Source organism: Osmerus eperlanus, chromosome 3 (genome assembly GCF_963692335.1).
Source record: "Osmerus eperlanus chromosome 3, fOsmEpe2.1, whole genome shotgun sequence".
NCBI lineage: Eukaryota > Metazoa > Chordata > Actinopteri > Osmeriformes > Osmeridae > Osmerus > Osmerus eperlanus.
Window position 1 is genome coordinate 2363740 of NC_085020.1, and position 13242 is coordinate 2376981.

Sequence of the window (13242 nt, forward strand, 5' to 3'; positions counted from 1 at the left end):
AATTTATTGCTGATATCTTAGCCTCAGTGTATGGTGGTTGATCATAATTTATTGTGTACTGGACACCAAGATAATCATCGATTGAGGGTGTGGAAAGAAGAGAATCAAAGTGAAATTGTGTTTTACACATTTTATACTCTTTGAATTTGTAGCATAGAAGAAAAAAAGCTCATGAATGGCCATGTGGAAAATATATAATCTATGTTCTGTTGATCACTCGAGCGCTGGAGTTTAGACAAAGTAACGCAGCTTGTTCTTCTGGAACCTGGGTTCCCCCCAGCAGATCCACTGTTGGGATACGTTTCTGTTCTGCAACATGTTTCTGACCACACTGACCCTGTTCGTTGCTCAGGTAACGGTACGCTTGTGTCAGCTCGCGTCTTCAAAATCTGATTCATCAGCCATTCAACACACATTCCCTGATTTTGCCCAGGGCATTTTTCCTTGTCTTAAAAATGTTTTACCATATCTTTATCAGTTTAATGTTTGTATTACTATTAGTTCCTCAAAACTGTACTGGTTTAATAGTTGATAAAACAATCATGTTTTTTTTTTTATAACAATCGATACTAAGACAGTCCTTATTCCAACTTCAGCCTAACTGAGTATATGGTGTACCTGTATGAAGGACAGATTCGTCCGATAATGACGTCTGATATATTCACACTGACAGTATAAAGATCGGCTAACATTAGACAATAGTCTAAGTCCTTCACACAGATTAATATGCACTGATGTACAAATATGTTTTCTTGAACACTGCTGGTATGATTTAAAATCAGACAATGTTTATCATGCATTTTCCCTTTGTGGTCTGGTCGCTTGTCTGTCCCTCCTTGAACTGTCTTGGTCACTGCTACTATGCTTGCTGGCCCAGCCTGTATGTGCTCTATCATAAGGAAACCCAGGCTCAAGCTATACTGAGGCTACGAGTCTCCTAACTGGACACACACAGACTGTGTACCAAGCTGTAGTAATAAAGATCATTCCTGAACCCTGCATGTCTTCTCCTGGCCACAAAGTTTGTTGTGGCCAGGAGTTCTGAGTAGAGAGATGTGCCCATGTCATTCCATTACTGTATTGCTGCTGTTGAATGTTTCTGTTTGAATAAACAAATGATTTGATTGACATTAAATGAAGTTTTATTTGTTTTGAATGTATAAGAAATGTATATGGCTGGAGTTCAAACCAGTCAGTTCCAAAAACCAAACACCAAATTAATTTCAAGTTCTCACAATATCCACCAATAATCAGAAAAGAAAATTCTTAATTTGAATATTTGGAGCCATGCATTATTTCATAATATGTAGCCCCTCGAGTAACCTTCGTCTTATTTATATTTTTCCTTGTAACCCAAGAAATCAATCAGTATAGAAAATGGTGTAAAATCTTGCCAACACCAAATAACCATCTGTACTAGGAAACCTGCCTGAGGATTCTATGATTATTAGACAAGTTCCAGGCTAAACATCACACCTCTGACCCAGAGCTCCCCCCAGACTTGGCTTGTGTCTGGTCTCTCGTCCCTGGGTTAGGGAGCCCTTTCTGGGTGTCAGGGACACCAGCCTTCACACCTCTGGGCCGGGAGGACAGTAGAGTCTTACTCTGTATTGCCTTGCGTTTCTCACGGGCCTGTTTGTAGTTAAAGTAATGACCCAAACCATCACCGATACTATGCATGAGGGTTCCCATCATTTCTCGATAGGAAGCCTTATCTTCCCTCTCGCTTTTGGCCTCCTCCATCTTGTGCCTCAGTGCGGTGATCTCCTCCTTCATGTCCGTCTCCTTCTCCAAGAAGCCTCTCTCGTGAAGCTTCTTCTGCTCCTCCAGTTTGCTCTCCAGGGCTCGCTCCATCTCCCACTTCATCTGATTTGCCTCCAGCTCCATTTTAGCCTGAGAGTATGATGTTGATCATTACGTTTAGCCGTTCAGTTAAAATGCTATGGTGGGATAGCCTGAGCTACTAATATGCCTAAATCTACCTCCACTCATTCAGTATCGATGAATTACCATTTTGCCTAAACTTCTATTTCTGCTAGCCGATGAATGAGGTGTGAGTTTGTGAAAACTATGGTACAGTAGAATTGTATATGATGGTAAAAATCAGTTTTGTTTACTGAAGGCAATCAGGTGTAGTTGGATTACCTCCATCTGAGTCACACTCTCCTGGTAACTCCTCTCTCTCTCCTCGCTCTCCCTCTCCAGCTGCAGGCGTTTCTCCTGCTCCACCTTCACTTCCTGCTCGGCCACTGCCGCCCTCTCTCTCTCCTCTGTGGAAACACAAAATCGAATGTATTTGTACGAACCCTAACCCTTATAACAAGTCACAACATGTCACAGAGGGATTCACATATACGCTCATAGAACTGCCCCTCAACCAACCTCAACCCTCAAGGAAGACAAGGAAAAACTCCCAGGAAAACTCATCGATAATAAATGGAGGAAACCTTGGGAGGAGCAGTTCAGTGAGGGATCCCCTCCTCCAGAGACGGTTGGTGACACAGAGAGGTGCAGACCAGAGGCTGAACATAGTCATGCGTCAAGAGTAGTGCTAGTTAGTAGTTAATAAAATGGAACCATCATAACTTTGTCTTTTGTAATGCTGTGGTCTATAAATGTAAACCGGAATACCAAAAATATGTACAGATGCACATTGATTAAATATTGTATTTATTCATCAAGAAATATTAGACAACATTAAGCTAAATTTGACAAAGGGCCTGCATTGAACATGCTAAACTGGACTCCTAGTAAGGTTCTACATTTTTTGAAATATGTTATTGTTAACTGTGACAAGAGGAGTCTACATTTTCAAAACGAACTACTGAGCCAACAGAAAACTAACTTAGCAGAGTGGAAATCAATACATATTGTTGTCACTTCCTACTAAAACTTTTCATGATCTTATACTGACTGAATATTTCTCCGACTTTTAAAAGAGTATCAACAACCGGCATAACGTTTGCCCAGAAACCAGACTTTTCTGGTTTATTGCTCTTCTTTAACTCTTGAATCTCCTGCTCCATCAAATCAGCCTTCTCCTTGTGGCCCTTCTGCAACAGATCCTCCTGCTCCTGAAGTTTGACTTTCAGAGCCTTTTCAAACTCCTCCTGCTGTTGCTTAAACTCCTCCTTCATCTTCTCCTCCATCTTCTTCATCTTCTCCTCCTGGCTCCTGCGATCGTCCTCCATGGTGCGCTGCAGCTCAATGCGTTTCTCCTCTTCAGCCGCCTTCTCCTGCTGCAGGACAGCCACTCTCTTCTTCTCCTCTGGTTGACACCAGAAAGGAAACGTCTTAGGGAGGGAGGCATGTGGCAGGCAAGCATAGATCATCTTTGCTTCAACTCAAAAATGTATGTCAAGCAGTCAATTTTGCTGGCACTTGATTAAAAATGTAGATACAAAATGTTTAATAAATTTGATCTATGGTCCAGATCTGAAGCAGCCTCCATATGCATGCGAGTTTCTTTATCCACTATTATTTAAAGAACATAAATCCCTAATTACATTTAGTCATTTAGCAGACGCTCTTATCCAGAGCGACTTACAGTAAGTACAGGGACATTCTCCCTGAGGTAAGTAGGGTGAAGTGCCTTGCCACAACGTCATTTGGCACAGCCGGGGAATCGAACTGGCAACCTTCAGATTACTAGCCCACTTCCCTAACCACTCAGCCATCTGAGCTGGCTAATTAGTACGTAGCTGTCACTGAGATACCAAAATTGATACCAAAATTGACCTGCATTGACAGAGTATATTTTTGAACTTGCAGAAGCTAGGGTTGGGGTAAGCATCACACAAATGTTTCAGTTTAGCAGCATCCTTTGGTTCCTTCATCCCACGGAGAGACAGCCTGTATCAGGAACCCGGGGCCTTGACAGCGTACCCTGCCCCTCAGAGAGCTTTATCTGACCAACGCAAGAGTCTCGCCAGTCTGCACAATGATTTGCACTGTTTTCTTGCAGCCAAATAAAACAGTGCACCATGAAACTCAAAAAAAGGAATTGTAACTTTTTCTCTTGTACCATAACCTTTCTGTTGGGGTTAAGGTTAGGATGTTTGTGATATCTTACCTTTCTGTTTGGCTTGGAGGAGTTTCCAGACAAACCAGTTTCAGCTTCAAAATTCAGACCTGCCAGTTACATGCTTAGAGTTGGGGTTACGGTCAGGGTGTTTGAGATATCTTACCATGGATCATCTTCTCGCTGTCAGTAAGTTTCTGGTCAGCTTGTAAGATGGAGTTGGACTCAACACTCTTCTCCTTCAGGAACCGCTCCAGAACCTCCTCAGCCTGCAAGAGACCAGACATGAGCATGCTGCTTTAACGATTATTTAGAAATCTGAGTAAATATTGTGGTACAGTCCCATGATAAACTGTGATAAGCTCAAGTTCCTATGAAGCATATCACAATGGAAGGTGTGAGGGTTCATTTGTGAAAGGAATTAAAATATATAAGTTGGACAGCATTCTTACCCGGATTCCTTTGTTAGGTGTGGAACGATACTGTGCCACTAATTTGTCGTGGAGATCACAGTACAGCTCGTAGCCACCTGGTGTGGCAAAGAACCCTTCCTGGATCTTCTGTGAGACCGGAGTGGAGAGATCCCTCAGCAGACCCTGACACTTCTTCTCTGAGGCGTCATCATTTTGGATAAGAAGTTCAGCATAGTTCTTTGCAATACCATTCTAGAAGAGTGGTATGAACAACGTTTTCAAAACCAGATTACCTCCTATGACGTTAAATTCTCAATTCTGTTGTCATCTGTGTAGAGCGCCACATGTGTACCAATCAAACTCTTACCGCCAGCATTGTCAAGAATTCCCCATTTCCGTCTTTGAAGGAACGGTTCATGAACTCTTGGGTGGCCTGCTGGTCAGCACGTTGGTGTTGATCTGACATCTGGTCCATGTCCACTGGGAACCGGGTCTTCAGCGGCTCCATGCAGCTCTGGTACAGCTTCAGCCCCTCCTCCACCGCTGCCTGGTTCTCTATCTGGGCCATGGCCAGCACCACGTTCTCCAGACAAGGAACTTCGCCCCGAGCAATGGTCTCCACATACATTTTGACCAAGTGGCCAAGCACTGCAAGCAATGACAAATTCATGCAAAGAAGTATATGTGCTGTATAGCTGGCAGGACATCCCACCCATATTAAGAATGCAAGCTTGCACTGTAAGATACACTGACTGAAGAATCTTCAGACGTCACGTGTTAGAACAATATCAATGTCATCTGACTCACTTCTACCAGTAACTCCTTGACCCCCTTTGACGGTTTTCACACGGCTCATCTGAAAAATGTAGTTGCAGAAAGTGTCTGTGGTCTCCCTGAAGCCTTGGCAGAGCTCCCTCTCATCCATGGACTCCAGTCGAACCATGTTCTCAGGGGAAGCAGGGGTCTGGAACACGAAGCACTTGCGCGTTGGGAAGTAATTGCGGATGCACGCTCGCGGGAGGTTAAAGTTCATAACCCTCCTGTCAGTACCTGCAGGCATATTATACCATTCTGAATCGTAAAAGGGTAAAGTTGGATCTAACAAATATACAGAAAGATGTTGGCACAACGCACAATGATTAAAGTTTTTGATTGTTTTAAGATGCTCGATTTTGCAGTAACGTCAATAAAATGCTTTGATGCCTCCAGAGATTGTGGTAAAAACTAAAGTTTTAAATTTGATTATTTTAAGTCTATATTTTATACACTGTAGTGGACATAAATAAATTGCTGGGTCTCGAAAGGTAAGTCGCTTGAATAACAAACATCTGCTAAAGGAATTCATTAGAGTGAGACCTTTGAACTTATTTATCTAGTTATGTTTATAGCCTCATGTACACATATAAAGAGTAGATAATAGGAGTAATTAGTAGCCCAACAGACTACTTACTTGTGGATGTCCAAAATGGTGATTAGAATAAAGGCAAGCCAGTAAAATAAATAGTGTTTATCTTAAGAAAGACCATGTTTGTTTCTAAAGTACCTTTTCAATTCTAAATTGTCATACCTTTCTTGAGTTCCAGAGAGTGCTCCAGGTACTGATCTGCAGTCACATCTCTGTTATCAATTCTTAGTTGCAGAGTGAAATCTCTCACTGCCCACACAAAGTTAGGAAAGAATTGGACAAACTGGGCATCGACTCCCTCCTCCTCATCCTCACTGGATGAAGCATTGCTGGAGGACTTCACCTTGATTCTCTCAGTCAACTCAGTCACATATCTGGCACTAGATAAGGACTTCATCTTCTAAAATAAATAATACATGTGTATATATATATAGTTGCACTGCAGTATTCCTTCTTGTTCACTGTGCCTTGTAGCTGAGATCTGGTTACTTAGCGATGTAGGCAGTAATACAGACCGTTCCTTGACTAGCCAGTGAAATACTGTACAACCACATGCACTTTTATCTCTTTTGCTTTGGATGAAAGCATTTGCTACATGAGTAAACTGTAATTGTAAATATGACTATACTTTAAAAACATGTTCTAGATTATTTACAGGTTGCAGATGAGCTGAACCATGTCAGCAGAGCAGTGAGCATTTCAGAGAAATCACCATTTTGTTTTTGTAAGCCAACATCAGTTTCACTTTCAGTCGGACATCATCTTTCAGTTTCATAATGAACGGACAAAAATTCTATTCATCAAACCAACCACCCAAGGGCGTTTCCAAAGCAGACCATATCATGTTTATAAACTGGAAGGATACTGGAGGTTCTCCACAGCCTGGTTGTCTATGGTCCCTCGACTGTTATAGACCAGAGTGCTGCTGAGCAGAATAGCCAGGGAGAAAATCCAGGCATCGTTCTTCGAATCTCCCTGAGACAAAAATGCATTCAGTATTACAGCGCCACATAGTGCCACATTTTCAACCAAGAAAATTGTCTACTTTACAGCATTTACCCCTCACCTTCTCTACGTCCCCTAGTCCCTCTGTGTCCAGCAGCACCAGAGTGAGGTCAGCTTGTTTAGGATGAGGCACACACCACATCCAGATGCCCTTAGTCTTGGATTGTATGGTGTCTCCAAGAGCAAATCCTAAATGAAAGGTTAGGGTTAGGTTTCCATTTCGGCATTGGATGAATCAAGTTAGCAATGGAGGACGTGTAGACACATATTCGCTTGTTCGTATGCGTGCCATTAAGGAAATACAATATAATTACAACACAGCAATTATAAGTATGCCTGTACATTTGTGTGGTTTGAATGTAGGTCTACAATATGGGATACCAAAGTAAAACAAAAGGTGTGGCTTTTGTCGGTTTAATAGTTTGTTACAAATGATATTGTCTCACCGTCTTTCCTGCCAGCCAGCTTGTTCATGAGGTAAGACTTGCCGGTGCGGTACAACCCGACCACCGCCACTACGACGACGCGCTGACGGATCTTCATAAGGTGGTCGATGGCATCTGGGACAGGTCGAAGCACACCATCCACGTTTTCGATCAGGCACTTTGGTGAATCCATTGTTTTCCGCAGGGCTTGGCTCTGAACAACTGAAAGCGTAAATGCGCTCAACTTGTACGCCTATGTCTTGTACAAAAACTTGTATGCCTTTGAATAATAATAATGGCCTAATAATAAGAACAAATGAATTCAATGTCTACTAGGCGTATCAAAACGCAATTCCTCATGAATGTAGTAGCCTGTCCCTACTGAACTTACCCAAAACTCGGTAGCCTGCGTGTCTTATCTGACTGTAGGCAACTTCAATTCAGAGCGTAATAAAGAGGTTTATGTCTGTAGAGCTGCAGAAAAACGACTGCAGTAACGATAAAAAAAAGAACAGGATATGATTACGTGCGGAACACTTTCAGTTTCAGTTCCACTACTATTCACATAATCACAATTTTTCTACAACAGCAACGTCGTTTTGTCGCAAACCATCCAAAACGATTGGATTTGAAGTCGGTGAAAAGGTAGGTAATGTAGCATAGCTTTTATCGTATTAGTTGCCTAATAGTTGGGACGGTTATTGACCGAGGTAAATGTTAGTTTCAACGCTCGACATTCAACTGATATTCCGAAAACATGATGGTATTATGTGGAAGGTCGCGTTGTGCACCGTTGTTGCTCTAACTTTTTCTATATTTGACATGAACTCAACAAATAGCGAATAGTGATACGTCTTAACTGGGAGACCCAAACGCATGACACACACGTGAGTCTGATTGTGTGCTGAGTTTATATTGGCGCAAGAGAAGACGGTCAATCTGCCGGCAGACAGGGACAAGCGGTGGCGCCCCGGGCAAGGTTTTCCCCTGTTTTTACCTCTTTTGGGGGGGTCCAAGTCTTAATTAGGGGGGTCAAACCCTCCCGTAATTCGCACACTGTTTGAGTTAACGGGAGGGAGGAAGGGGTGAAGAAACGGAATGGTAACCGGGGCCTGGGCCTGGAATAAACAGACAGAATCGACACGAACCGGACTGGCCTAGGCCGGGATATAAATCCCACATTTTACATTTAAGTAAAGTTACCTGTAAACCTAATCTCGACGACCATAGTGACAAGAACATTTGTTTTCAGCCGTTTCACTTGCAGTGAAAAGTAGGCCTAACCTCAAACTTCAAACTGCGAATATGAAACCAACTTCAGTCGTTTGGCCCTTTGTGTTTTTTGTCCGTGTCTCTCTCAGCAGAGCCGTCATGTCTGGGACAGTCAGCATGAAGGAGCCGGTGTGCCTGGTGGAGAGTGACCGAGAGGGGAAACTGCGTGTGGTGGCTGCTGCACAGGACATCCTGAACCAGATAGACCAGCATGTGGTGGTGGTGGCGGTGGTGGGCTTGTACCGCACTGGCAAGTCCTACCTCATGAACAAGCTAGCCGGGAAGAACAAAGGTGGGCAGAAAGAGGGTCTTTTTGTCCTACTTCTTATAGCCTATAATTAATATAACGGATATTGTTTTTCTGCCATGCAAGAAAGCACCTTTTTGTGGTGATGAAGTGAAGTTCCAGAGGTGAAGTTTATATAAATTATATATTTTATAGTTAATAATGCGTAACTTTTTTTATGGTGTCGACATTGACATTTATTTCGTGAAGTGAAACATGCACTGCAAGTCATGCAGCCTGTTGGAAAATGTGATCATGTTCCTTTAAGAGAACAGGGCAGAGTGACTTCAGGAGGGTGAAGAGATTCCAGTGGAAATTCCCTGGTCTATTTTTAAATGTATTAGCCTCAAGGTATATTATCTTGGTGAAATACTCATGGTGGCTGTCAAGTACACTCTTCATCAGTAGTCAAAATGTAGTTCTGGTACTTTGAACCTTGAGAGAACGTTTTATGTACGAGAGGCTGTACAGTTATGAACCTTAGGGTACTTAACCACCTAACCACTTGAACTTTATGCTTCATCCTCAAGGATTTGCCCTGGGATCCACCGTACAGTCCAAGACTAAGGGCATCTGGATGTGGTGTGTGCCTCATCCTAAACAAGCTGACCTCACTCTGGTGCTGCTGGACACAGAGGGACTAGGGGACGTAGAGAAGGTGAGGGGGGGAAATGGACTATTTCGTCTTGTCATCCCTACACAAATTGTGTTATATTGAACTACAATAAAACTCCATGTAAAAGTTGAGTTTTCTTAATCATAGTAATTAATATCACTGTAACTCTGTTCTTTCTTGTTTCCAGGGCGATGAGAAGAACGACAACTGGATCTTCTCCCTTGCTGTCCTCCTCAGCAGCACTCTGGTGTACAACAGCATGGGCACCATCGACAACAACGCCTTGGAGAAACTCCAGTATCCTGCATGTCTACAGAGGAGCACATGTAGTTTAGCACAGTTAACACACTGAGGTTTAGCACAGTTAACACACTGAGGTTTAGCACAGTTAACACACACTGAGGTTAACACACACACTGAGGTTTAGCACAGTTAACACCCTGAGGTTAACACACACACTGAGGTTTAGCACAGTTAACACCCTGAGGTTTAGCACAGTTAACACACTGAGGTTTAGCACAGTTAACACACCCTGAAGTTTAGCACAGTTAACACACCCTGAGGTTTAGCACAGTTAACACACACTGAGGTTTAGCACAGTTAACACACACTGAGGTTTAGCACAGTTAACAAACGTTTATGGTTTCAGCCACTTAAAAAGTGTGTAGCCCCAATGACCCACCCACCCCTCATGAGAGAATGTTCCAGTTTCATTTTGTCCTCAACACCGCCCCCTGCAGCTACGTGACTGAACTGACGGAGCACATCAAGGTGAAGTCTGGACAGAAGGAGGATGATGATGCAGAATACATGCAGTTCTTTCCTTCCTTCGTGTGGACAGTTCGTGACTTCACCCTGGAGTTGAAGCTCGATGGAGAAGCCGTCACAGAAGATCAGTACCTGGAGAACGCCCTCAAGCTGAAATCAGGTGAGAGAAACTTAATCCATCTCTCCTGCCCCACAAAAATCAAGCCTGGGTTCATCTGAATATTTATAATATTATATAAGTCTTGAGTAGTTGTTGAATGTTTCTGACCCCCACAGAATGTTAGGTTTCTCTGCTTGCAAGTTTTTCTCGTTGCTTGTCGTCACTACTGCAGATGAAGTGCACACGCAAGTTCTGTACTCCGAACTTTCTGTGTTTGTTACTCAGATGCAAACACAGCACACCCAAGTGAGCACAGACTCCACGGTAAATAATATGGAGGCTCCAAATGTAGCCGCTGTCTCCAGACAGTTCATGCTCTGACCTGTGAGGGCAGATACACCTTCCAGAGTTCCAAGTAGGGAGGATGTGGAAGATGGGGGGTCAGATGGCTGAGCGGTTAGGGAGTCGGGCTATTGATCAGAAGGTTGTTGGTTCGATTCCCGGCCGTGACTAATGAAGTTGTGTCCTTGGGCAAGGCACTTCACCCTACTTGCCTCGGGGGGGAATGTCCCTGTACTTACTGTAAGTTGCTCTGGATAAGAGCGTCTGCTAAATGACTAACAATGTAAATGTGAAGATAGTAAGAAGAAGGAAGCAGAATGGGATTTTCCATAGTTGGCAAATCCTAACCACTACTGTGTCTTTGTCGTTCAAAGGTACGAGTCAGAAGACTCAGGCATACAACCTCCCTCGCAGCTGCCTCCGGAACTACTTCTCCCCTCGCTGGTGTTTTGTGTTTGAGCGTCCGGCCAACGGGGAGAAGATGAGACGCATGGAGGAGCTGACCGATGATGACTTAGAGCCAGACTTTGTCCAGCAGTCCAAGAGCTTCTGTACCCACATCTTCACCAACGCCAAAACTAAGACCTTGAAAGGTGGCTTGTTGGTAACTGGCAGATGTGAGTATTACCGAAAACCTAACTTCTATCCAGTATCATATTTCATGTTGCAACCTTATTGATTGTATGACAACCAGATCTTTATGTGTCTATGTCTCTACCGCAGTGTTGGGTAACCTGGCAGAGACGTACGTTGCTGCCATCCGCAGCGGGCAGATCCCCTGCCTGGACAACGCCGTACAGGCGCTGTCAGAGATTGAGAACTCCAATGCTGTTGAGCGTGCCAGGGTGTTCTACCAGCAGAACATGGCATCATGGGTGGCTTTCCCCACCGAGGACCTGGAGGAGCTGTCTGATATCCACGCCCAGATAGAGAAGGAGGCTGTGGCCATCTTCATGAAAAGTACCTTTAAGGACGAGGACCAGAAATACCAGAAAAAGCTCGCGGTTTGTGCATCTAAAAATAATCATATTTTCCTATCTTTTTTTCTCTCACAATAGGCCGGAAGTTTTAAAATAAAATATACCAATTTATTTTACTTTTTTTGAAACATAATTTTAGTATGTCCCTGTACAAATGTAGCATTACTAACGCATGTCTGGGCTTTAACCCAACCCAGTGTTGTCTTGGTTCTCATTATCACTCATGACTGTTTTTAAGGAAGTGCTTGAGGCAGAGTACAGGCAGATCCGTGAGGAGAACTGCCAGGAGTCCAAGAGGGTGTGTGAAAGCATCATCAAGCATGTCTTCGGCCCTCTGGAGGAGAAGGGGAGCTCTGACTACACTGTCCCTGGTGGATACAACAAGTACTGCACTGACCTCCAAATGATGACCAAGAAATACAGGAGGACAGAGGGCAAAGGAGTGAAGGTATGTTGGAGAGAAGTGGTGCTTTCAAATAAGTTCAGATGAGAGTTTAAATCAGTATTACCAGGTTTTTCCTTGTGTGTAGTTAAGTTATCATCTCTCATATCTATTTCTCTCTTTGCGTGTGTGTCCTAGGCAGAGGAGGTTCTCAAGGTGTACCTGGATGGACTGGCCAGCCTTGGACAGACTATCCTGGCAGCAGACAATTCTCTCTCTGAAGCTGAGCAGAGGACAAAAGGTGACACAAGTATACTATCACTATAGCACCGCAATATTTCAGGAAGTGTATTTCATGTAACCTGCTGTGTATCTCTCTGTGTAGAGGAAGAGGCCAGAAGGGAGCAGGCTGAACGAGAGCGGTGTGCAGCGGAGGAGCAGGTCAGGTTTCAGAAGAGGCTGCAGGAGGACCAGGACAGAACTCACCAGCAGCACGTCAATCAGCTGATGGAGAAGATGGAGGTCGACAGGAGAAACGCAGCTGCAGAGTACGACAGGGTTCTGCAGGTCAAGCTGACGGTGAGACACTCCCAGAACCAGGGTCGTTGGTTTCATAATACTTTATCACCCACATTTGAAAACAAACTTGTGCCCCTGCTCAGACCTACACACAGTTTAATTCACAGTGGTAGTAAATTCGTCAACGTTATTTTTTCTCCATTCCAGGAGCAGAAATCCCTCCTCCAGCAGGGCTTTGATGACAGAGCATCCAGGCTGCAGGGACAGATCAATCAAATCCAAGAAGACCAGAGAAGAGCAGAAAATAAGCGTAGTTCTAGTAGCTGCATTTTACAATAAGCTTCAAACCAGGAGCAGTTTAGCTTCTTTCTTTCATTACCCACAATCCTCAGTTACATTCAGTCATTTTTTAGCAGTTTTTAGTCAGTTACAGTTTGCATGTCAGTTACATGTAAGACCTCAAGCCAATAAAGACTATCAGTGCTCAAATTTAGGAACATGTAAGATAAGATATGAAATATAGTTTTGTGTGATGGTGTGAGTGTTAAAATAGTTTACCTTTCATATGTCAGTGCATGCAGACCACACACACATGTATGAGGAGGGATTTCCTTTGGCTTATTCTTGGAATTGTTATCTTTCTCCTACCATTGATATTATCACAAATTACTTGGTTCGTGATACTTGCGTTTTCATTACATCCTTCGA

At 43.5% G+C, this 13242-nt stretch overlaps 2 protein-coding genes across 4 annotated transcripts; one reads left to right on the top strand and one right to left on the bottom strand.

Annotated features, from left to right (window-relative positions):
* Positions 1 to 1124: 1124 nt before the first annotated feature.
* LOC134017107 (guanylate-binding protein 1-like) lies at positions 1125 to 7778 on the bottom strand. Of its 2 annotated transcripts, XM_062456431.1 has the most exons (12): positions 7661 to 7778; positions 7291 to 7491; positions 6906 to 7033; positions 6705 to 6814; positions 6002 to 6213; positions 5242 to 5484; positions 4802 to 5082; positions 4474 to 4686; positions 4188 to 4290; positions 2980 to 3268; positions 2146 to 2263; positions 1125 to 1893 (listed from the first exon to the last, which is right to left on the bottom strand). In XM_062456431.1, exons 2-12 carry the CDS (start codon positions 7460 to 7462, stop codon positions 1471 to 1473), a joined length of 2292 nt encoding a protein of 763 aa, XP_062312415.1. In that variant the 5' UTR covers positions 7463 to 7491; positions 7661 to 7778; the 3' UTR covers positions 1125 to 1470. The 2 variants fall into 2 exon arrangements, with proteins under 2 accessions (XP_062312415.1, XP_062312414.1); XM_062456430.1 differs by lacking the exon at positions 2980 to 3268 and having other exon boundaries at positions 2146 to 2270.
* Positions 7771 to 13199, top strand: LOC134017108 (guanylate-binding protein 1-like). Of its 2 annotated transcripts, none has more exons than XM_062456433.1 (11): positions 7771 to 7914; positions 8634 to 8833; positions 9358 to 9485; positions 9631 to 9740; positions 10184 to 10371; positions 11028 to 11270; positions 11377 to 11657; positions 11872 to 12081; positions 12214 to 12316; positions 12401 to 12594; positions 12742 to 13199. In XM_062456433.1, the coding sequence occupies exons 2-11, from the start codon at positions 8641 to 8643 to the stop codon at positions 12871 to 12873; spliced, it is 1782 nt and encodes a 593-aa protein (XP_062312417.1). In that variant the 5' UTR covers positions 7771 to 7914; positions 8634 to 8640; the 3' UTR covers positions 12874 to 13199. The 2 variants fall into 2 exon arrangements, with proteins under 2 accessions (XP_062312417.1, XP_062312416.1); XM_062456432.1 differs by having other exon boundaries at positions 7826 to 7914; positions 8631 to 8833; positions 12742 to 13198.
* The last annotated feature ends 43 nt before the right edge of the window (positions 13200 to 13242 follow it).

Bases quoted from the DNA above. Each gene is read 5' to 3' on its own strand.
- LOC134017107 (XM_062456431.1), bottom strand. From the start codon at position 7,462: ATGGATTCACCAAAGTGCCTGATCGAAAACGTGGATGGTGTGCTTCGA. The intron at 6,214-6,704 runs GTATCCTTCCAG...ATCTAGTGCCAG, and splicing joins CAGGCTGTGGAGAACCTCCA to ATATGTGACTGAGTTGACTG. The intron at 1,894-2,145 runs GTAATCCAACTA...TCATACTCTCAG, and splicing joins AGAGTGTGACTCAGATGGAG to GCTAAAATGGAGCTGGAGGC.
- LOC134017108 (XM_062456433.1), top strand. From the start codon at position 8,641: ATGTCTGGGACAGTCAGCATGAAGGAGCCGGTGTGCCTGGTGGAGAGT. The intron at 10,372-11,027 runs GTGAGAGAAACT...TGTCGTTCAAAG, and splicing joins CGCCCTCAAGCTGAAATCAG to GTACGAGTCAGAAGACTCAG. The intron at 12,082-12,213 runs GTATGTTGGAGA...TGTGTGTCCTAG, and splicing joins CAGAGGGCAAAGGAGTGAAG to GCAGAGGAGGTTCTCAAGGT.